General features: G+C 40.2%; 1 protein-coding gene across 1 annotated transcript in view; it reads left to right on the forward strand.

The window, feature by feature from the left end:
• Positions 1 to 23,822, forward strand: part of LOC144661454 (uncharacterized) — a 32,554-nt gene extending 8,732 nt beyond the window's left edge. Inside the window, exons 4-11 of the mRNA XM_078522231.1 lie at positions 5,196 to 5,389; positions 7,407 to 7,655; positions 12,319 to 12,538; positions 12,656 to 12,818; positions 14,210 to 14,365; positions 14,905 to 20,572; positions 21,060 to 21,662; positions 22,167 to 23,822. Coding sequence (XP_078378357.1) covers positions 5,196 to 5,389; positions 7,407 to 7,655; positions 12,319 to 12,538; positions 12,656 to 12,818; positions 14,210 to 14,365; positions 14,905 to 20,572; positions 21,060 to 21,662; positions 22,167 to 22,550 — 7,637 coding nt within the window. The 3' untranslated portion in view covers positions 22,551 to 23,822. The remainder of the gene's footprint in view (positions 1 to 5,195; positions 5,390 to 7,406; positions 7,656 to 12,318; positions 12,539 to 12,655; positions 12,819 to 14,209; positions 14,366 to 14,904; positions 20,573 to 21,059; positions 21,663 to 22,166) is intronic.
• The last annotated feature ends 1,830 nt before the right edge of the window (positions 23,823 to 25,652 follow it).

Genomic DNA, 25,652 nt, shown 5'->3' on the forward strand with positions numbered 1-25,652 from the left:
TTTGGATGATTATTAATTATGCCTGATACGGTACATCATTTAATTTCAAGAACGCAACAGTATCTTGACATCATTTTGTCATGTTTTGTTGTGGTGGGGGATCTCAGCTAAACTCAAGCTTCGACAAGCTAGACTTCAGAAAAAGTCTGTCGTCTTTCTTAATTTAACACGTCGGGACGGTCGACCTCGTTTTCTCGTTGGCTCGTTTTCGCGACTTTGTCGCTTTGAATGGGCCGCTTTGCGGGCTCGAATCGAACTCACTTCACTGTGGTTAAGTCTTGATCTGAGCGAGGTTAAACTTTAGAAACAGCAAAACGTTTTAAAAGTACCATTTAAGCCGGCCCAAATGTTTAATAAATATAGAGCCCGAGCATCAAGAATGACATGAGAATGATCAATCTTGAGAAAAAAAAGGATGTCGAAAGAATTTCTTACCTCTGTCAAGGCAAACGCCTGCCGCGAGTTTTAAATAATCATACTGCATCTCGAGATCTCTTTTGAATTTCTTTTTTTGATGCCGCATATCATCTTGTAAAATTAAAATTTCGTCCGGAAGTGGACCGATCAAGACTTGAAGTTTTCTCCATTCAAATAGTTTGTGCCTGGTAAATCACGGTCAGTTGGACAAAGACTTTCTTATCGTAAATCACGTTGACAATGAAAACGCTCGACTTTCTAAAAGTCGCTCGCTTCTGGTTTCCGGATTCGCCTGTCGCGAGTTTTAAACAATTATCTCGAGATCTTTTTTTAAAATTTCTTGTATATCTCGTCCGGAGATAGACTGATCAAGGCTTTTCTCCGTTCAAGTAGCTTGCGCTTGGTAAATCGCGGTTTTGGACTAAGGGCCTGTTTACATGGAGGGAGGGTGCCCCGGCTAACCGAGTTACCCGGTTAACCGAGCTACCCTGGGCGAGCCAACTTTTCATACGTTTCTTAAGAAAACGTACTGAAGCCTTTACATGCTAGAAGGGTAACACGCCTTGCCGGGGCACTCGGTCTACTTGCCCGGGGCACCCTTCTAGGCGGGACAGCTTTTTGCCATGTAAACGGTTATGACCGAGCTGTCCCGGCTTGCCGGGATAGGTTTTCGCGCGTGTTTTTGAACTAAATTTGAAGTAAATGGCATAAAATGTATATATTCTGGACCCAAACAGTGCTATTTGATCAAAATTAGTTTTATCGGTCGGCTGGAAAATATTTCTTTGAGCAACAGCTGATTAATTCGAAATTTTCGTTGGAATGATTATCGTAATTCACGACACAACAAATTTATTTTCAATTTGACAGCCAAATACTGTTGAATTTCGATTGAATTTCGCCAAAAATGAACGCAGTAAATTTCTGAGAACTTGCACATCAAATTAAAATAGGTTTGAAGAGGAAAAGCCTTGATTATTCAGTAAAAAGTCATATTTTTCTTCAATCATTTGGAGCTACAATGTTTTCCCACACCGTGTCACGCTTCAATGACGCTGTCTCATCTCGGGTAGAAGGGTTGTGAATTCTACATGTAAAGGCGGGCTAGGTTTTATCCCTTCTAGCCGGGTAACTCGGTTAGCCGGGGCACCCTCCCTCCATGTAAACAGGCCCTAAGGCTTGCTTATCGTAAATCGCAGACAAATTTGAAGATATGGCTTGATATGTTCGTACGTGTTCCTGGACATATTTCTTCTTCGGCCACTCAGATGTAAAAATGTGGATTTTCTTACTTCTCTGCAAGTTACTTAGTTAATTATCGCGAAGTCTTTTCAACAATTGCATTGCTTTCGGCTTTTAGACATTGTGAAATGAATAGGCCTCGAATAAAACCTCAAATTATCTTTTTCAAAATTCTGCCCAACTGCAATCAACCTTTACAAGCTTCGTTTGTTATCTTGTTGTCATCTGTGCACGTGCTCACGCTTTGGGTTGTCATCATCACCCAGTCATTGTTTACTTGCGTCATCATTGACCAATCACAACGAAACTGCTATCTACGGAATACTGATCTTGTAGTGCATGTAAGGAAAACTGCACGAGGTGCAAGTATTGAACTTACTACTTGACTGATTGATCAAAAACCGATTGATCATCACCCAATCATCGTTTACTTGCGTCATCATTGACCAATCACCGTACAGGCAATTTTATCACACCTCCCGATACCCACTTGCGGGCTTTCAACCTTGTCGGCAAATTCCCAAATCCCGATACCATTTGCGCGCTCACTTTGGTCAAATCGAGAATTTTCCTGGTATATACTATATATATACTCTATATTCGCGCGGATTACAATGATGCCTCCTCATAGGCCAAAACATTGCGGGGGCAATGATAATAATCTCTATGACTTACTTGACTTATTCCTTTAGGCTCCTGGTGGAGCAAAGGGCGTCAACAATGCTTCGCCACCGAACTCTATTTGCTGCCGCCTTCTCTGCTGCGTTCCAGCTGATGTTAGCTTTCTTTAACTCCTCCTCAGTTGATCTTCTCCAGGTCTTAGCAGGTCTTCCCACCTTTCGTTTCCCCTGCGGATTCCACTTTAAGGCCTGCTTGGTGGTGTCAGTGCCTGGTTTTCTTAGTGTGTGGCCGATCCAAGCCCATTTCCTTCTTGCTATCTCAGTTGGTATGTGCTCTTGTCCTGTCCTGCTCCAAAGTTCTTTGTTACTGATCTTTTCTGGCCAGTGAATCTTGAGGATCTTTCTGAGGCACTTGTTGACAAAGCTTTGTAGCTTATTTGATAGAGCTTGTGTCACTTTCCAGGTCTCTGAGCCATAGAGAAGCGTAGCTTTTACATAAGTGGTGAAGATGCGCAACTTGGTTTTGGTGGAAATCGAGGAGGCATTCCAGACTGGTCTAAGCATGTTGAACGCCAGTCTCGCTTTACCAATTCTGCACTTCATATCCTCCTCAGTTCCTCCAGTGACTGTGATGATACTGCCTAGATAAGTGAAACTTTCGACATCTTCCAGATCCTCGCCATTCAACTTAATTTTGCCCCGCTGCTTGCTTTTGGTTCGCATCACTTTGGTTTTCTCTTTGCTCACCCTGAGGCCGGTTGTCTCTGCAATCTGTGCCAGGTTGTTGGTTTTGGCTTGCATATGTTGTAGTTTTTGGGAAAGAAGGCATATGTCGTCTGCATAATCCAAATCATGGAGTTGAGTTGTTAGTGTTCATTGGATTCCTGTCTTACCCTGATCTTCCACCTCTCTCATAATCCAATCGACCACCATGATGAAGATCATCGGAGACAACAAACAGCCTTGACGAACTCCTGTGCTCATTTCGAAAGATTCTGTCAGCTTCCCGTTGTGAATGACTTGACAAGATGACGACTCGTATAGGTCCTGTATCAGCTTGATGAACTTTGATGGAATTCCATAGTGATGCATGAGTTGCCAGATGATGTTCCTATCAACACTGTCAAAAGCCTTTTCGAAGTCGATGAAATTCATGTATAATGGAGTCTGCTATTCGTTGGATTGTTCGATGATTATCCTTAGAGTGGCAATGTGGTCAGTGCAGGATTTATCTTTCCTAAACCCTGCCTGATTACATCGCAGTTGTTTGTCCAGGGCGTCCTTAAGCCTTTCAAGGATAATGCGGCAGAATACCTTGCTTGGGATGGAGAGAAGCATAATTCCACGCCAGTTGTTGCAGAGTCCAAGATCTCCCTTTTTGGGCAGCTTCACCAGATAACCATGCTTCCATTCTGTTGGAACTTTCTCTGCTTCCCAGATCTTAAGGAAAAGTGGATGTAGCATTTCTGCTGTGTTGTTAGGATCGATTTTGAGTGCTTCAGGCGGAATCCCGTCTGGTCCTGCTGCCTGGGAGTAATAAACTTACTGTGAATTGAGATTTAGGAGTTTCTGTTGATGTTATATTGCCAAGAGATTTCGTACAAATGCAGTGGAATATACAGTTCCACTGATATCATGGTGACAAGAAACAGCCTGCGTCACTTTCACGACAAGCTTCAGGCCTAAGCCATGTTTTATACTGTCATAAAACACAACGGGCATTTGAGAACACGAGTGTTTTTTTGTTCTCGAGTGTTCTCAAATGCCCGGAGTGTTTTATGACAGAATAAAACATGGCTTAGGCTTCTTTCTTTGCTTTATGATATAGATTTTAGACGCCCCGAGTGAAAAGTTTAATTTAAAATATGTACAACAAGAACGAGTAAACGAAGATGAAAAGCAGAAAATAATTTACGGGAAGACCATAAAACTGACACAATTTTATTAAGACGAGATGTCGAAGAAAATCTTCGAAAGAAAACTCTCTCGCTCGCTTTCCTTGCGAGTTTTATTCAACTCAAGCAGTGAACACCGGATTCATACTTTAAAAAAAAGGAATTTAATAAACAACTATTCCGTTTGCCCTTGTTCAAGAATACGAGTGGTTATAGCCAACGAACAGTCAACGACGCAAGAAGCACTCGAGGAAAGCTGACGAAAAACAATAAAACATGATTTTTCTATGATGTGGCCCGTCTGCCCATTGCCCTTGAAGAATAAAATTATAAGGTATATTTGACTACACGTAATACATACTTAATATTGAAACGACACAAAAAAGGACATAGATAATGTGTCTATTATGAAAAAAATAACAGGAATGGCAATATCAAAGGTTAATATCCCTAAAAGCTCACAAATGTAGCCATACGCAGCCAGCTATGTATACTGATATTTCATGTGAGCCTATGCACACAAAAATGCAAACCCAGCCAGCCAGTTTTTGCAATGTAACATCATGGCGCGGAATAGTATTTTACACAGGCACCTAAACACACAGAAAGTCACTATTTTATTTACCAAGGTTCGATGAAAAACATTGTCAAAACGGAACAAAGTAATGTTAAAAGAATGTATCTGGAAAACGAATTAACAGATAATAATTCAACTTCAGTTATAATTAATTTATATAAAACTTTAACATCTGAAAAAACATGGCTCTTTCATGTCTACGTCTGAATGTTTGACAAAATTACACTGTATTCGAGTCATTGTACGAAAAGATTATATCCATGCATACGTACTGTCACAGACTGCTACAATAATGCCTTTCTGGTCGTTAAATATGTAATACATGTATGTGTGCAATTTATTTTTATGACTATGTGTTGAATTGCTTAGCCTCTTTACGCACTTTACATTCTTAACTTGAAATTACACAGTGAATTGTATTTTATAATGTTTTTTTTTATGTAGATGTAAATGAATGCAACTCAAACCCATGTCCACACATACCAGATATGGTCTGCATCAACACATATGGAAGTTACACCTGCATCATTTGTACGTCCTGTTATGCTATAGATGGGATAAGATGCGAGCTGAGGCAGTGTAAAATAAACAACTTTTGTTATCCGTACGAAACAGTCAACCCATCGAACCCTTGTCAGGTACATGTAAGGCAATAATAATAATGATGATGATGATGATGATGATGATGATGATGATGATGATGATAATGATGATGATGATGATGATAAGTATGAATTAGACATCATGTTCACACTGATGAAGGAGTTTCCCCGAAACGTCTGTTTTATCATGCATTCTTATGATACTATCAAATACGTGAATTGTTTGTTGCCCTTATTAATCAAATTGCTGTAGTGTTACGTTTTAAATCCGATTACATGAAAAGAAGAACCAATGGGATATTTCAATGGGCATCCGTAAAGAGTTGCAGAGCCAAAATTTGAGTTATCAGGGTAAATTATGATCAAGGGAAATGAAATTTAGTTCGAGTTAGCGGGTGGAGTTTGAGTTATCCGAGTTCGAGTTATCGCGGTTCTACGGTATAATTATAGTTCGCAATGGCTCACAATCTTTTTATTCGACAAGGAAAGGCAATTCACAATAACATCAGAGCAGAAATTGTGGACAGATGGCTAAATGATACTGGACAAAGACAAAAAGGAAGAGACTTAAATACTGAAAAGAGTACAGTTCAAAATATCATCGATAATTTTCTCAAACATGGTCAACAGTATTCTCGGATTTGGAGGGAACAAAATGCGAACGGAAGAATGATGTCATAACGTATACAGTATTTTGTGAACAACAACAATGTAGCTAGTATTACTGCTGAGGAGATGCAGACGAAATCTCGGAGCGGTTTATTGACAACTGATCATTTTTTACCTACCTTTAGAGACCCTGTATTTTTGACAGATATATCAGTTATTTTTTCTCTTGATCGTGGCATCATGCATGTCCAAAATACGCCATCAGTTTCCGGTGGTCAATGCTATAGCCGAATGGCTAAGAAAACGTCTATTCACAAATCTCAGTAATTGAAATTTTTAAGGGACGACATAAAAAAGGGAAGCCACGAGCAATGCGGCCCACACTGCCGGAGCTTATCCCGATTTCTGTAGCATTAAGCAGCTAGGAATCTTTCTACTACCCCCTGAATGGGATGCTAGTCCATCGCAGGGTACCCCCCTCCAGCATTATGTCGCCGGTAACCATTTTTATACACCTGGGTGGAGAGAGGCACTATGAGAGTAAGGTGCCTTGCCCAAGAACACTACATAGTGACCCCAGCCAGGCCGCGAACCCGGGCCGCTCGATCCGAAGACCGGCGCACTAACCATTAGGCCACCGCGCCTCCCATTAGTTGACATTAGATGACATGATTAGAAATAATTTCTTCCATTGGAGACGCATCGTCATTGTGGAATGGACTCACCGGAAGTCTAGTCGTAAAAGAGAATCGGAAGTCCATACAAATCGACATCAGGGACGATAGAAATTTTGTACACCTGTATATATTTCGTTCGCCACAACGCAAAACAAGGGTGCTACACGTGTATATACCTCATTCTTAAAGTAACGATGCGCAACAAGCATGCAACACATGTATACTACACGGCTAAACAGGCACGCTACATCACAGGGCCCAGGCTTGCTATATGGTCACCGGGTCAAAATGGCGGCGGCCAAATTAGAACGATTTGTACGTACCTACATGTAACAGAAAACCAATTCGGAAATGACAACTTTCACAAAATCACCAAAAAGCAGCCGCTACAACGTAACGTAAGCAGGTACTTGGGGGGAAAACTTTTTTTGTATAGCTGTTGTTCCCATCATGGGAGTACAGAAAAAATCCTGAATTCATCCAATAATTATATTATTATAGGATAATAATTATAGGATAATAATAATAATAGGATTATTATCCTATAATTATAGGATTGTGGAATTGCACGAATTTTCGGCATCCTACTGATGAACGGTTACGGCAAATAGATAATTTCAGGAGCGCCATTATGTTCATTGTCTGTCCCCTTAGAAATATGTATGTTAAAGCATTTTGAAAGTGAAATAAATTTTTTGCTAATAACATAAAAATCTGAATAAAATAGGAAAAAAGTCAATTTCAGGGCTGTTTACTTATTCTTTCAGCAATGTGACCGCAATTACAAACATCGATGGACCAACAACAATAAACTGAATTGCAGCGACAACAACTTGAAGACCAAAGATGATCGCTGTGTGAATGGAGCATGTGTGGGAACACCCTACAGCTGTCTTTCATGTGAGACGCATGATGGGAATGGATGTCCAATCCAATCTGGATACTGCATTATACAACATAGGGGCAAAAGAACATGCTTCGCTAAGAATCAGTATACACCTGGAAATCCCTGCCAGGTGGGTATAAATCTCTGGAATTTTAGTAGAGATGTCTATGAAAAGTTAACTGTAAAAGATATATGGAAATACCAAAAACCCAAATAAGAACAAGGCTTGTAACTCTGCATTGAGAGAGAAACACGTTTCAGTTAACAAAAAATGCAAATAGGATATATAAATAAACTCATTAACTAAGCACGGGGGCCATATTGGGAGAATATCAGCTCTATGTCTCGGCAGTACAGATCAAGCACGGTAAGGTCCCAACAGAAAAGACTGGCTCATGGACTGATATTCCTCCACTATGGTCCCCAGCAAGCTTGGTTAATTTCTAAGAGATTTATAGGTACACTACTTGTGTTTGGGGGTGCTTACACGTGAAAACACGTACTGGTGCAAGTTTCATACCAATATGATATGGCGTTCACATGTTTACAGCTTTTCCTTCACCGCTACCCTTTTCGGTCTACCACGAGACTGATTTCATACTCAAATGAGTCGCCATTCATCATTTACGTGATACTGGTGCAATGCAAGATCAGTTCATATGGAATTGTCACTCATTATTTACATAATCATGTAAATGATGAAAGATCACTCGTTTCCTTATGATGGTTCAAGTTTTCATACTGGAACGAAAATCTCGACCCGGGGCAGCGATTGAGGTGTGCTTGCACTGGTATAAATTGTTCTGGTATGACATTTAATTTTGTGTTGGTATCATGTAAATGAATCGTGAGCCACAAGAACTGAGATGAGCACATACTTGTAAGAAAGTCATTCTGTCTTTTCATTGTCCTTTTAGCCTGAATGTTACTTCAGCTTTCTTGTAAGTCAGGTGCACTTGCAGAGAGGGGACTTACTGTACTTTACGAAATTGTACTTTGCGAAATCTGAACTTTGCGAAATGAAAAATTTGTACTTTGGTGAAGTGAGAATCTGTACTTTTCGAAATAAAAAATCTGTACTTTGCGAAGTGAGAAATCTGTATTTAGCGAAGTAAAAAATCTGTACTTTGCAAAGTGAAATATCTGTACTTTGTGAAGTGAGAAATCTGTACTTTGCGAAGTGAAAATCTGTACTTTGCGAAATGAAAAATCTGTACTTTTTTTATTTTTTATTTTTATTTTAATTTCATTGGAAATGCTAACATCACTTACAATACTAACAACAGTTACAATACTAACGTTACCTACAACACTGGCGTTTCTTACAATATTAACGTTTTTTACAATAATAAGTTTACTATCAACACTAACTTGTCTCTCATTACGAACATTTCTTACAATACTAACATTACTTACAATAATTATAACACTACTTACAGCACTTTACATTATTAATTAACAATACATATGGGTTATTGACCAAGCGTGAGGTCAAGATGACAGGATATTTGCCAAGTTCTTTTTTTGCGTGTTTATGGACCTCGACTTCGTCTCGGTCCATAAACACGCAAAAAAAGAACGAGGCCAATATCCTGCCATCTTGACCGAACAAGCTTGGTCAATAAAGGATTTATTATTTGACTTTTTTCGAGTACTGAAAAGGAACCAGTTGCATGCACAATCAATGGCGCACGCTAAAATCATTTCATTGGTTTAAATGTTTAACGAGTGACTGTCAAATTCTTGAATGAATCGAGACGAAGTAAAACGACGCGACAACAGCGAAATTCAACTCTTTTTAACCCTCTAAAGGATATTGAAATGGCTTAAATTGCGAATCAACGTTGAGTTTGAAGCCTTAAAACAAGAATGTCCATTCCATGTTTCCGCCAGCTTTTGATCATTGGACGTTTTGCAGAGTATTTGCTCGCTTCTGGCGCTTTTGTGGTGCAAACCTGCCCTGACACGAGCTGAATATTGAAATTGTGATTGTTGAAAGCGTTTGGGACTTACCACTTCACGGGAAAAGCTTGAACTTTCCTACATCGTTGATATAAATGTTCGACTCGACCTTATTCGACGTGAGTGTTAGAGGCTTCGGTGAAAAGATGTTTTAAAAGCTTTCAGTGCCTGGTTCGCCGTGCCGTCCGCTTTCTTCCATTCTGAAGATTTTACACAAACGACTAGTTTGCCGAAGTCTTTATTCTTCAGGTATGTCACTGACTTCTCTCCCTTTTCCGCCGAAAAAACCGATAACATGTCTTCAAGTCGCTTTGCGTTTTAATTTTTGTATTAGGTGGTTGTTGTGGCAGATAAAATTCACGAAACTCGTTAGCATTTGTTGATTAATTTGTTTGTTCTCGTTATTTCACTTCAATACCTATTTCTTTGTTATCGGACTCCATTTCGCTAGAAACAGACAGAAAATACTTGTGTTGTTTCGGAAAATACTTTCATAGCTCAAATTTACGACTGAAAAGCTTTTTGAAGTAGCGACGACGGAACTGAAAAGTTTTTTCGCTTGCGGGAACACAGCGGGCGATCCCGAGCGGTCAAGATGGCTCCATCTTGACCGCTCGGGTAGCCAATCAGAGCACGGGATTCGTTTCATCTTGACCGCTCACGGAGCTAGTAAAATGATAAAACACATTACCTACAAAACTTTAAGTTTAATTTAAATAGCTTACAGTTTAATTATATTAATGTTACTTACTTAATGATTTGCAATACAACAGAAAGATATGTATATATATCGAAACATTTTACAAGTCATCTAAAATATAACAGAGAATTACGTTGAGCAGTGCAAAAGAAAAATGAAATGTGCAAGATGAGGAGTATAGGAGAAAGAACGATAGCCTCAACGTCTTGGCCGGGGTACTTTGCGAGGTGAAAAAATTGTATTTGGCCATCCCCTATTTTTCCGTTTACTGTCGTCCGACCGACCCAAATTTGGGGGTTTTCCAAAAAAATTGTGATATTAGAAATATCAAAGACTTGCTATTCCAGCGGTTGCTGAAAAGTTGTGCATGCTCTTAGATCGCAAAAGAGTGTTGGTGGTTCATCTGTTTTCGCATTTCTCGGCAAAGTTTTACCACTACATCAATGTTTTCTTTCTCTATTGCCGCCATGTTGATTTTGTGACCACGTTTCGTTGTTTTCAGGCTCTTAGTTCAAGCTTGCTCTCCATTTTTTTTATCCGACCGACCGGCCCCGCCTAAGTCAAATCGTCAGAGCCGAGCCGATTATCTCACATTCATTGCGCTAGCGTTATCTAGACAGTTTTTGTCTCATTTTGAGAGAATGTGTGACACTTTCCAAGGGAAAAGGATGGTCCAGAATGACGTGAGGCAAAACTTAAAAGAAGGCCATAAGAAACTTACAAAGCAGGCGTTACACCTGTCAATTTGATGTAGACAGATCCTCGTCGCATTTGACCCGCCCCTGTAGGACAAAGACACTTGAGTCAGTTCTTAGACGATAAATAGTTGCCATCTTTCACGAAAAACTGATGCCTTGTACTGAAGTGAAAGATGGCCCCGTTCAGACTGACTGGGCAGAAAATTGGAGGCCCTGCCAGCGCACGGACTTTACTTCTAGGGGGAAGTACTCGGGCACCGTTCTCGGACTCGGGAACCTGGTCTGTACAGGCTTTTGCTAGTTCCGGTACTTTTTCTCCACGCTTCCCTGCTATCCAAGTTTCTAAAAAGGCAGCAGGCGCTAAGTGGAACGTAACCATTGTGTCCCAGAACGGGCACCACCTAGTCTGAACGGGGACGTTGTCGTTTGTTTTACCGTCTTATAAATAGATCCAGTTTCAATCTCACTGGAACTGTTTTCGAATGCATCTTATTCTGATAAAATTTCTTATGAATTCCTTAAAAATGCATATTAAATCTTAAATTCGTTTGACAATTGATCGTTGTTTTCAATTGGAGTTAAATATGTTGAAGAGGGTATTGAAAAGTAGTGCCATTTAAGAGTAAATTGGTGGGAGAATAAATGTCCCTCTACAATTTATACACCAGCAGTAGCACTTTTGGCTATTGTACCTGTTGTTATTTACGGTTAGGGTGAGGGTGACATCCTGTCTAGTAAACTGCTCATGAGTGACGTTACAATCATTGCGTAACACACCTCGCGCCTGTGTGTTTGGAAGGCATGTACAATGTGGTAACAGAAAATCGACTCGAACGTTCATGATAAGTGACTTGTAGACCTACCGGCAACAGCTAGGAGTTTCCTATCGCAGATATATTGATACGTTAACGATCACGACGGTATAGACAGGCGAAGTACAGGTTTTTCATTTCGCAAAGTACAGATTTTCACTTCACAAAGTATACAGATTTTTCACTTCACAAAGTACAGATTTTTCACTTCGCCAAGTACAGATTTTTCATTTCGTTTCGCAAAGTACAATAAAACTGTAAGTTGCATCAGCGTGGCTTGATAAGTATTAATTGAAATTATCGGTAGAATGAAGGGACACTGCCATGTCATTTACCGCGGGTGATGAATAGTTATTCATTTTCTAACACTCAATTTGTTTTTGAAATGCAGTTACCTATATTGTGCAGTTTATGCTGTACATTTATGTAGCTGCATTACACGAATAATAATACAAATACATGTAATTTAGCAGTAGATATGTAAATTCATGTCAAGACGTTAGGAAATAGGGGTGCCGGGGTTGTATCTAGGAATGATATATTGTATGTGTAGGTGGGAAATCATTTTTGATTCAAAAGCGTGCTGGCTGTTAAAAAGTACAAATGTATCTTTCACTCTAGTGGTGTGATCCTGCAATCAGCATCAGCACGTGGTCCAGTCGTGAGGGTGCGGCTTGTAATGACAATGACACGTGCACAAGTGGAGATGTCTGTAACAATACCCAATGCATTGGCGTACGTTTCAGCTGCAACAAACATTGTCAGTACTGTAATGGCAGCAGTTGTAGTTCAAAAACAGGATTTGGATTTTTGAACAACAGCTGCACATGTAAGATAGCAGGTAACTAAAATCATAATATTACCTGTCCCAGCCGTTAAACTTTACAAATAGATTTTTTTAGCAAACAATGCTTTAGCTTTAAAATACATTCAATGTCAACACGGTTTTTTCTCAAAGGCCAGGACTATGGTCATCAGAAGTTAAATCCGTCAAACCAGTGTCAGTGGTGTGACTTGTATGATGCAGCTGCACGAACTAACAGTACTTGGTCTAATCGTCCCACCGTCCCATGCGATGATGGAAATAAATGTACAAAACACGATACTTGCAACGCTGGCAGGTACAGCAATGTAAACATGTAATAGTTTCTAAATACTGATTGATGTTATAACGTAAAAGCACCACCTGTATTTAAACATTAAGTAACCGAAGTTGAAACATTTCTCATTCTTTTTCTTACAAATAGTGTGCATATGTACGGTAGAGAAAAACCTGATTAAGCTGGTTACCGTTTAAAACGACTTAATTAAAAAAATGTTCCCCCCTTTTTATAAAGCCAAAATGGCTTAAAATCAATACCATATACATGCAGTTCCTAGAGAAGTTCTAATTGGCATTCACCATGGACAGAAACTTGTTCATTCGCTAGAAGACAATTTCACGCCTGTAGCAAGATTTGTTCAAAATAGCCTTTTGAACAGGTCTTCTTCTTCAGGGCCGTAACTAACAAGAGGCAAGACGAGGCACCTGCCCAAAATTAAAAACTGGGAAAAAAATTCCCAGTTAAAGGAGAATGATTTTTTAAATATACCCTTATGAAATATGATTTAAAAAAGGGTTTATTCAGGGCTTATGGTTCTCTAATTTTTTTGGGGGCATGCCCCTTTAACCTCCTAGCAAGATCTTGCCCCGCTTATACCAAAGGTCTGGTTACGGCCCTGTACTTATGGAATTTATAAATATATATTTAAAATGTAATTTAAAATCTGAATCTAGCTGTGAGGAAGGAAAAACCCTTTTGTTTGGTTAATGCATAAGTAAAGTGAAGTTTCTATGCCACGTGTATACACCTGATAGTATATTAATTTTATACCTCAAGTAATTTTAAGTTATTTCCTAAACACTGTATTATTTAACAATCAAATTATATAATATGTAATGGATTTTGCGTGGGCAGTGAAAGGAATTTCCAAATAAATAACTACATGTTTATTGTACTGAATTCGAAGATAAGAAAAATGGTTTTAACGAGAAGAATAAATTTTACATTTTAGATCTGATTTAAACTATTTTAAAATACTTATCCCAACAGATTGCTCCAGCAGTTTTATTTAAAAGAATAAACTTTGTTGCTTCAATCAAATTAAGGCCCATCTCTAGTATATATATATAAAAAATCAGTATACCGCTCCAAATATTGTATGCAGTTGATTTAAAAATAAATAAATTAAATTAATTAAAAATAAATAAATAAACAAATAAAAAAATTCAATGTGACATATGTGCCTGAACATGTAATCCGTGCAAAATTTATCTTAATGATTTATTGGTCTATTGCAATGCATTCAGCAGTAAGCGCTTTTTATGTAGAACGTACTTTCGTTCTTTATCACTCTCCCTATTTATCTCAGTTTTATGATTACGGTGGAAGAGATGTGCCATCGATTTGTGAACTGTTCAACGATTTACTTTTAGCTTGTTATATCTGCGGATGTGTATGTTTTGTTTCAGGTGTTCAGGGCTGGGCTATTCCTGTCAATCATCTTACCCTCCATCAAGTTGTATCAGTACGTATGAGTGTGCTGGTGACGGAACTTGCAAGCCTACAATGAGTCCAAATGGAACTTTATGTCGACCCGCTGTTGACGTTTGTGATCAGCCAGAAAGGTACAATTGTAGGCTAGCTAACAAACACTACATTTCACGACTAGAAATAACCAAATCTTTCTTATTGCTCAAAAACCTTGGATCTTGTAACAAACACGGTAGATGTTCTTTAGGCTAAGGGATAAGTGCACCCCATTTGCTCATTTCTAAAGGATAATCCACCATATTGAAACATTTATCTGTTCGATAAAGTTTTAAGTAAGAGAGTAAGAGTAGCGAACCTGCATGTAGCTAGCAATGGACATGTCAATAGGATCTTAGACAGTTATGGCACTCCCAATTATTTATCAAAAGATTAAGAAAATGCTCCTTAGTTTATTTCTGAAATATAGATGTACTGCGTAGAACTGTAAAAAAAATCACTTAATTACAACCTAGATCCTTGTTTCGAAATTTTTTGTGTTTATAAATCTTTACGTTGCACTGAAGTCACTAGAATCGAAGTAATTGCTAATTTAATTGCGCCTATATTGTGCTTCACGTTAAAAATATTACTTTTAAGGAATATTTCTAATGTCACCTATGCATCGTGTTACAAGGTGTAATGGTGTCCTTGGAACATGTCCTGGAGAAGTGACGGATGAAATCGTCTTGAAAACCGGCAGCCTGCAAATGATGGACTCCAAGTTCCAGTCAGCTAGCACCTACCAGTATATCACAGACATGTTATTTCTGAACATATCTGGGTTTTCAGTTTCATGTGGACAGCTTTATCTCAGATGGTCTGTTCTATCGGGAAGCTCACCTTGTTCTTTTAATTCGTCTACAAGTGGTACTCTGCCAGACACCAATGTATACCAAACTATCCCTGGGCTAACGCTTCAAGATAATACCACTTACAAAGTCTCCGTAAAAGCATCTGACGTAAGAGGCAAAACATATCCGCTTGTCTGCAGCAGTCTAATAGTCGTGGATACATCACAGCCACAAGGTGGGTGGATACGTGATGGGCCAGGAGCTGACCTGAGTTACCAAGCCTCCACATTTTTGCAGGTAAACTGGGGAGGAGTACAAACAAGACACGGTGTTGGCAATTACGAATGGAGAGTGCATCTCACTTCATTTAACACCAATCAAACCAGCGAGTTGATGCCTTTTACCAGCACAAATCTAAACACCAATGCAGGGAAAACCTTCAACAACGTAGCAGATGGTTCAAAAGCAAGATTCGTTGTTCGTGCCTACACTAAAGCAGGCCTGTTTTCTGACCTCACAAGTGATGGAGTTGTTGTTGATACCTCACCACCAGTAGCTGGCAAGATATATGATGGCAATCAACTTGGCGTAGACGTGAAATATGCCAAATGGACAAGTACGTTCGCTGCAAACTGGGACCGTTTTACTGATCCACATTCACCCATCTCACGATACACTTGGGCTGTACAGCGGCTTGGCGCTGGACTGATTACTTCATTTAAGACCACAGCACTTAACTGCTCTCCTACAGCAACCAACCTGAATCTAGTTTCTAAAGAAAGCTACTGTGCAGTCGTCAGAGGGTATAACGAAGCTGGAATTTACACCCAAGTGAAGTCAGACTGTGTGCTAATAGACCATGATGCTCCACAAGCTGGCACTGTTAATGATGGAAACTTCAGAGATGTTGACTACCAATCAGAGGACACCATGATAGCAGCGAACTGGAATGGTTTCACAGATGGAAACACAGGAAGTGGAATTATAGAATACAAGTACCAGGTTAAAGATAGCAGTGAAAACATAATTGTTCCTTGGACATCAGTAGGGAATGCAACAAACGTTAAACATAATGGATTGATTTTGCTAAATTACACTAAGTACTTTGTGACTGTTAAAGCGATTGATGCAGTGGGACTAAGCATTGATGTCACTAGTGACGGCATCATGATGGCTACAACTCATCCAGTTTTCAATGGTGAAATCAGAGTAACTGGAGAAGACGACTTTATTAATGGCACCCCATGTGTCTACATACCAAGTGTATCATCAGTATCAGTGCAGTGGGTTGGTTTCTCTGATGCACACAGTGGACTTCATCGATATGACTGGGCTATTATCCCTTCAGAGGCGTCACCATCAAGTTTGGACTTCAAAACAGTCCCTGGATCTAATCTTCCAACATCTGGAACATTAGGCGGTTTAACGTTAACTCAGGGTAAAGGTTACTACATTATAATAAGAGCTTATAATGCAGCCGGATTATCTGAAGATGCGTATTCAGTTCTAGTAATACCTGATGCTACCCCTCCATCCCCAGGAGATGTGTTTGATGGACAAACTCCCGAAATAGATGTCGACTATCAGGCCGACGTCAAACATGTTTTTGGGACTTGGACAGAGTTTCCAGAACCACACACCGCTGTTAGGCAGTACTTTTACGCTGTAGGGAGCTGCCTAGAGGGAAATTACCACGTAACTGGAAATCAATTTATTCCACTGAATCCAGCGACTGCAACATCATTGCTATTAACGAACGTCACACTGGTTAATGGCCAGCAATATTGTCTTACAATCATTGCTAAAAACAAAGCTGGGCTGCTTAGTTCGAAAGTAACTTCGGATGGCTTTTTCGTCGATTCTACACCTCCAAATGTTCGAAAGGCACAAGTACATGACGGCAACATAGGTTCAGACATTGATTATCAAGCAAATAACACTGCATTGTCAGCAGAATGGAGTGGCATCACAGACCCAGAATCTGGGATTCAATATTACGAGTATGGAGTTAGCAGAACTCGTGGTGGTGCACCCGATGTCGTTCCATTTCAAAACATTGGACTCAACTCGTCTACTACTGCAACCGGTCTTTCACTGGCTGATGACGTCTATTACTTCATTGTCTGTGCTGTGAACAATGCTGGACTACGGAAATGCATTAGCTCTGATGGTGTGCTCATCGACCTTAGTCCTCCAAGTCATGGTGTGGTGCATGATGGGATTATCGAACCAGATCTTAGGTATCAGTCTTCCCTGTCAAGCATAGCCGCCAACTGGGAAGGAATCTGGGACTTGGATAGCGGTGTTGAAAAATTTGAATGGAGTATCGGAACCAGTGAGCAGGACAAAACTAGTATTCAGAACTATACAGACGTTGGTCTTTCAACACATGTGAGAAGTCAAACAGTTCTTAATTTAGTGAGTGGAACAAAATATTATGTACATTTAAAAGTGACAAACCAGATTGGAGCGATCAGGGAACTTGTTTCTGATGGTGTCATAGCGGATGGAACTCCACCAATACCAAGCACAATCTATCCAGGCTTCAGGTCTCAAAGTGAGTGGAAATACAACGACCAAGAGAATACTTTCTTCTCTGCTACAGCATCAAGCATTTCAGTTTATTGGAACAAATTCGCTGAGCCTGAAAGTGAAGTTTGGTACTACAAGTGGGCCATTGGTACAAGCAAGTGTGGTACTCAGGTTCAACCACTCATCAACATTGGCCGAGCAAACTATGCCAACACGACAATGACAGACTTGGTCTTTAGATCAGGGGTGAAGTACTACGTCACTATGATCTCCAGGAACAGAGCTGGTCTCGTGTCACAATCATGCTCTGATGCCCTGGTCTTTGACAGCAGTCCGCCTCTTCCAGGAAAAGTTCACGTTGGACAACTACCAAGGCAAAATGAACGAAGGACATTTATCAGAAACAAAAGTGTCATTTTCTTCTGCTACGAATTTGTAGATCCAGAGAGTGGAATAAAAATGTGCAACATTTCAGTACTTGACGAAGCTGGGAATGTTTTCTTCTCTGCAGTAAGAAATACTTCATCAGGCAACGTCACACTACCTGGCAGCATGGACTTTCCGCATGGCGAATACAATGCCAGCGTTGAATGTATAAACAATGCAGATATTTCCTCTTCGTCATCTTTAATATTTGTCATCGATATCACGCCACCCATTGCGACAGGACCTATTATAGCTGGTGTATCACGTGATCTTTCTTTCCAATATCAGTCAGACACAAGTTCAGTTACAGCATCTTGGCCTTCGTTCACAGACCTTGAAAGTGGTATAGAGAAGTACTACTTTGCCATTGGCACCAAGCCTAACCAAGACGATGTGGTGAGTTTTGAAGACATAGATTTGGCTACTCGGATAACCAAAACTTACCTCAGTCTTTCGCATGGACATACATATTTCATCACAGTCATGGCTAAAAACCTCGCCGGATTAAACTCTAATGTTTCGTCACTTGGTTTAGCAATAGATACATCTACTCCGTCTGCTGAGAGCAGTGATGTCCAAGATGGCTCAGGTGACGAAGACATCGACTACTTCTCTCCTAATATGGAATTATCAGCACAATGGGAACATATTACAGATCCTGAAAGTGGCATCATACACAGCGAGTATTGTTTGGGGACCAAACCTCTGGGCTGTCAAATTAAACCAATGACAAGTACTGGGACCAACAAATCATTTACGTGCCCAGAATGTATAATATTCGAGGGAGAGAGGGTGTTTGTGACAGTCCGTGTGACAAATGGAGCATTGCTATCAAAAACAGTTACCTCTGATGGAATGCTATTGGATGTTAGTGCTCCAGTAATGGGACCTGTTATTGATGGAAACCAGGTGATTGGATTTGACTACAATGTTGTCCTCGAAGATTGGAATATATCCATGTCTTGGTTTGGTGTGGAGGATACTGAAAGTGGCGTGCGATCGTGCAGTTGGAGTATTGAAAATACTGGTGGAATCATTTTGTTTCAAAAGACAGTCACCAACAACTCCATTTATGAAGAAAGAAATGTTTTCTCGGACAACCAAACATATAAAGATCTTCAGTTTACGAGAAACATGACTTACTTTAATGTGTTGACCTGCCTGAATAAAGCAGACTTACAAGCTTTTGTGCGGTCTGATGGCTTCCGTGTAGAACCTATTTGGCCAATTCCAGCTACTGTTCGAGATGGCTCAGTACCAGGGACAGACCTAGTATATCTAACCAATACAAAAAATGTTGGTGCTAACTGGGACCCATTTTTTGCCGATGATAAGGATCCAGTTGTCGACTACGAAATGGCTATCGGGACAGCAGCGGGCAAAGAAGATGTTCTTCGCTTCACAAGTGTTGGCCTGAAGAGGAATATTGAAAAGGACTTGGCTCCAGACATCCCAGATCTCGATGTTTTAGAGACTGGTAAAATGTACTACGTAACCATTAAAGCTACGACCTCAAGTGGTTTAAGCTCGGTACAATATTCTGATGGATTCACTGTAGACCCTAACCCACCACTGAAGACAGAAGTTTCAGTGTCGCACAGAGTTGTTGATCAAGCAATGCAGACAATTGAAATTAGTGTTTCTTGGCGTGGTGTTAAAGACGAGGAAAGTGGCATCAGTAGCAGTGGATACTGCCTTGGAACAACTCCTCGAGCTTGTAAGAGTGGCCTTGTTCCAGCAGGTGCTTCTACGTTTGGGACTATTGGCCCTTTCAGACCTGATCCATGGGCTGAATATTTCGTCACAGTTGTTGTCCTAAATGGGGCTGGTCTGCGCACAGTCATGTCGTCAAAGAAGCTTGTTTTTGACACGTCACCTCCATCCAGGGGTACTGTGACTGACGGTATCGACCATGACATCGATTTTATGAATTCTACGGATCTCTTGTCAGTTCAGTGGGGAGGAATTGAAGATGATGAGACTGGTGTTGCCAGCTGCTCCTGGTCGCTAATCGAACAATCAACCTCAGAAGACAGATCTGTATTTGGAAATGACACTGTTCTATTAACAAGAACCGTGGAAAGCAAAGGGAACATCACTCAAGCAAATCTTAGTCTTGTCCCAGGCGCTCGCTACATCAGTGAAATCACGTGCACCAATTCTGATGGCTTCAGTAGCACTTCCACCTCTGATGGTGTTATTGTAGATGTTACGTCACCAAATGCTGGTCTAGTTCACGATGGATCATCTCTGCTAGCTGACGTTGATTATCAGTCATCAACAACTTTAGTAGAAGCAGTATGGAATCCTTTTGAAGACCAAGAAAGTGAAATCGTGGAATACCGCTGGGGCCTAGGAACCACTCCTGATGACACGGACGCCATGAATTTTACGTCCGTTGGAGGATTGACATTAGGGAAGGCAGACAACGTGTTACTGACTCATGGTGTAAGGTATTACGTCACAGTGGAGGCTGCAAATGGCGCTGGAATGACGTCACATGGTTGGTCTAGTGGTTTTGTAGTTGACATCACTCCTCCTGAATTAACTGAGGTACATGTAATTAACATATAACATTTTTTATCAAAGTGAAGCACTTTTTAACGACACTGAGGTGAACACTTGATGTTAAACGAAGGTCTCAAGGTTTTATTATTTATATACCTTAACTTTTTAAAAATGAGGTCATTCTTACAGCTTTTTCACATGATGTTTTCTGTAGGAAACTACTGGGCTAAAAGGATACTGTCTCGTGCTGGTCAATTCACGAGGGAATATTTGGTGCCCGTCTAGAATAACTGAACTTGCTTAAAATATTAACAAGAAAATCCTTCAACCCCATCAGGATTAGATAACGGTAACTGTCAAGGCTCTAGGAAAACTAAGCATAATTTCCAAGCCTCTCTGATGACAGGTTAAGCATGTAATTTTTGACAATTATTTAGAACCTTAATTTACAGTGTACTTCATCTTCTCGCCGCTATATGCAACGAAACTACTGTGGTTATACTTAACTACACGTTTTTTGTTCATTTTGTAGGTCACAGCTGGTTCAAAGCTCTGGATTGGCCCAACAAATGGTCTGCGCGCCTTCTGGAAGTCACAAGACCTCGAGAGCGGAATAGAGAAAACGGAATTTTGCGTTGGAACATTGCCCGTTGGATGCCAAATCAAATCCATGACAGAAATACTCCCAAACGCAACACACGTAACATGCAGTGACTGCCGCTTGAGTCATTATGGGAAGTACTACCTTAGCATAAGAGTAACAAATGGTGCTGGTCTTTTTACTGTGATTGCAACAAACCAAACAAGGGTGGATCTGACGGCTCCTTTCCTCGGTGATATCATCCCGCAGTTCTACGTCACATCGTGCCTTACAAACTGTACCCTGGTTTCAAATATCACAAGCGTCCAGGATGACGAAAGTGGTATCAGACTGTGCAGCTATGCCATAAGAAACAGTACTGACTTTGTGACTGACTTTATTGATAATGGCTTGAGTATGACTGTGCAGGCCACAGGTCTACAGTTGCTGCCTGGACAGAGCTATTACACTCTTGTGAGATGTGAAAATAATGTCGGACTTGCCACAGAGAGTGTGTCTTCTCCAGTCATTGTTGACAATACACCACCTTCAAAGGTATGGGTTAGTTACTTATAATATATTCAATCAAAGTCAACATAGGGAGAACAAAGCCTTCCCTCACTTTGTATAAATACATATATTCAGTATTTATCGTCAATGGGATTGTGTTAGTATGCATCTCAGAGGGATCGTTACACTCGGTGTGTCTGGTGACGATGCCCTTTAGCTTTGTTACTGCCATTTTAAAGTAAAGTAAAATTATTTTTTAGGAGGCTAGTGGCTCACAAAACCGCTGCTTAATCCCTATTTCTGTAGAATATAAGGACTCGGATTTTTGCTACTCCCCCTAAGTGGGATGCTTCTCCCTAGCAGGTTGCCCGGATTATGTTGGGTATCTCCTTTATAATAACATCGATTTGTTTTCCTGGGTAAAGTTTTCCTGTCATGCACAGTGGGTGCCTTCACTAGTTTTGCCACTATAAACATACAGGAAGAGGTTCGTGGACTGCACTAGATTGACTCTTGTTTCTTTCCTTTTTTTTTTTTTTTTGTTCCTAGGGCTCTGTCATTGTGAGCGAAGACCGCACACATGACGTTTTTGGCATACATTCCTGTTGCCATCTATTCAACAAAACGCTGCGTGCCCACTGGTACGGTTTTAACGACAAAGAATCCGAGATAAGCGGTTTTCGCGTAGCATTTGGCAAACAGCCGAACGCAACTGACGTCTTGCAGTTTCAAGACGTTGGCTTGGTGACAAACGTTGCTCTGCCTTTGACCAACATCAGCACGTTGTTTGATGGTGACATCGTTTACGTGACGGTTGAGTCACGCAACGGCGCAGGCTTGGTTACTCAAAGTTCGTCACCTCCTACAAGGTTGATTGCAGCTGACAGTGAGCAGTACTTGAAAGAAGGAGACTTTTACTGTCTGAACGTTTAAGCAACAAGAATAAGCAAAAACTGTTTCACAAATAAGTAACGAGTATAATCTCTTACCTTAGCAGTTTGATAAACGATAGTAATTAGAGTAGTTTGTCTACCGTGATTTTACAGCACGGTATAACTAGAGTCTGTTGGGGACCCCTGCTTATTTCTTGCCATTGGCATATATTTTAGGCCTATTTGGTTTTGGCTCACAAACGCAAGTGTACAAAGAATGATTTATACAATCAGCCGTAACATGAGGAAAACTGAAACGTTCTAATCCTGCACATATTCACTCATATAAACGCTACCTTTTCGCTCTCTTTTATTTAATTTTTATAATTATTTTTAGTAACAAAGTCTCCTTATTTTTAAAGGGTTTAGTGTCGATAAACGGCCCAGAATTGTATTCCAGTGAATATAGTTCTGATTATATCTTTATTAGAGTAGACTGTTTATTTTCGTTACGGGCAATCTGACTTTATAACGTTTCGAGGGCTCGTTTAGTTTCCCAGACTCAATTATTAAATATTGTTTTCAGTTTAACGTTTGCAGCCATTTTTGACTTATAAACTGTTTGGAAATTTTTAAAATTAAGAAAGGTTTTGGAACTGGTTTGGAGTTTTGGTTCCGGGCTCTCAGATATAGGGAATCGAAGAGTGCTTTCGAAAGATAGAAAGACTTGCAAAATAAGCAATGAGAACCTGGAAACATTCTTTATGGATAGTTATCTGTCCTCCGTATCTCTGGCAGCTCTAAATGGCAGTTTCCACTTATCTGAGAGCATGCAACGAGGGGATGTTTCACTTTTAAATGCGATTGTTTGCTGATGCATGTAGCAACGATAGACTAAAATTGCAGTGTAGTTGTTAACAGTGAAAGGGTAATAAATAAAACCTTCTTGTAAACAACAAAGCTTCAAAGGTCACTTAATCTAAATCTCTACTCTCTCAATGGTAACAATGTTACCACATTCGAGATTGGTTGCCGTGTATGCATAATTAGGGACCTTCGGTTTGGAGTACGAGTATGAGATCAAGTACGACTGAGTACAAGTGCGACTTACGAATTTCAATGCAGTTACGTTCTAGGATGCAAAAGTCGTACTCGTACTCAATCTCGTACTCTTACTCTAATTTAAAGGTGCCTAATGTGTGAGTGCTTCGGTTCAAGTCAGCCAGTCTGTGTGCGAGTGCGGCGTGTGCGTCTATGTCGTTGCGAATGCGCGCGCGAGTTTGGAAAGTACGGGGGAAACGTAATAAGTGAGCTCAATAGGCGCAGTCGAGTTGGCTATCGCTCAAAGAAAAGAAAGCTACCAGTAGAAAAACTTCCATTTTTCCTGGTATTTTTAAGCCAACATAAAAATCGAGAATATTGTACCTTTTCAGGGACAAGGTGCGCGCAATCATATTTTTTTTTTAATCAGCGAATTGAAAACAGAACCATTAATCAGCTTCGCGGATTTCCAGTAGAACAAGCTGAGTGCCTAACAAAAACTTGACAATCGCACAGTTAAATAAACCAAATCTTTTATAACATTGTCTCCGAAAGACACGCAGAACTATGTCTCGTCTGTCAATGCCTTAAGTGGCGCTAGAGAACCGGCACCAGTAGAAAGGATTTTTCTTGCGCAAAGCGCGCCAATTGGTCACAGAGTTATGAATGCACGCTGGCGCGGACGTACTGCCTGGTATCATCTCAACCCGACGAGTTGAGGGGCTTAGACATTCCTTGTCTAACATGTTTTTCTTTCCGCAGGACAGGTCGCTTTGGAGTGTGTTCCGGCCGTCGTTCGATACGCGCGGGGAGGCTTATTTCTCTTTTGTTAAAGGTCAATGTCGTTTTTAACGATCTATGCCATCAATGGTAACCAAGCTTTTGTAATGGTCGATGCCAGTATATCTGGTCTAGTCTTGGCCTTGGCTAGGTCGAAACTGTGCTCTGATTATGAGATCTAAGTAATGTGGTGATGTAGTGGTGAGAGGGGGATGTTAGCAGGCTAGAGGCTCTGGGGTTCGATCCTGTGTAGTGACATGCATTTCTTTTATTAAGAAGAAAAAAAATTAATGAAAAAATGAAGAAAATTTGTCGCTAAAAGTGTCGCTAAAATGGCATCGAAAAGGGACACTTGTCGTGGACTTTGTTCATTGTTAATCAAATCTATGCAAATTTTATTCCAACAATTCGCTCGCATTTTTCCTTGGTAAAATGTGAATATTGACGTTGCTACAGCAGTCAAAGTTTTTGTCAAATTTACGAGGTTTATGGCGAGCTATTTTAAGTATTCTTCAGATGAAACAAAACTCGATCTACTGGGGACAGTTAAAGGTAGCAAAAGCTCAGATATGTTTTGTTCTTTAATTTCTGAATATTGTGCCGGTAAAGACTGAATAGCGTGGAAGCAAGTTGCAAATTTTAATAGTGGAGGCTAGTGACGGTTTAAGGTAAACAACCACTTATTTCTCTCTTATAATGTTGAGTTACAATTTTAGCATCTAAAAGAAATTGAACGATGCTCTTTGTTTCGACCTCTTGAATGATGCGAAATGCGAATCAAATAACACACTTCACTTTGGCAAGAGTTTTGAATAGCCCTATACTTAATTTAATATATCTCCTCTCTGTTGCATGATTCGGAGAACAGGAGCATGAACAGGGAGGCTCAGTGCGGGATAAGGACAAGAGACACATAGTCATGCACACTGACATCAAGTTAATAAAAAACGGTTTTATTAGCAGGGTATTAAATTTCGCGTCGTTAGTTTTCGTGGGAATTTGATTTCGCGATTGTTTTTGTAATCAAATATTATGAAAAACAAAATAATGCTCTTCTCCTTACTTTTTTCTCTATAATACTAAGTATATCTTTATTTTTTTTTTTATTTTTTGGAATTTCCGGTTTCCGTAATCACCTTGCTTTTACAGGATGGAGTGGTTGACCCCATGCCCAACCCCCAACCTGGAGGTCCAGGGATTTTCTGTCGGGGTGTCCTTCCCTTAGACACGGCCCTATCCCCCACCCGGGGGCGAGGAACTAAGATTTTACGTTTGGTCAACCTTTCCCCACACTATCTACTCAGTTAAAAAAACACCGTGAACAAAAACAAGTTCAATAAAA

Source organism: Oculina patagonica, chromosome 1 (genome assembly GCF_052425735.1).
Source record: "Oculina patagonica isolate OP01 chromosome 1, crgOcupat, whole genome shotgun sequence".
Classification (NCBI taxonomy): Eukaryota; Metazoa; Cnidaria; class Anthozoa; order Scleractinia; family Oculinidae; genus Oculina; species Oculina patagonica.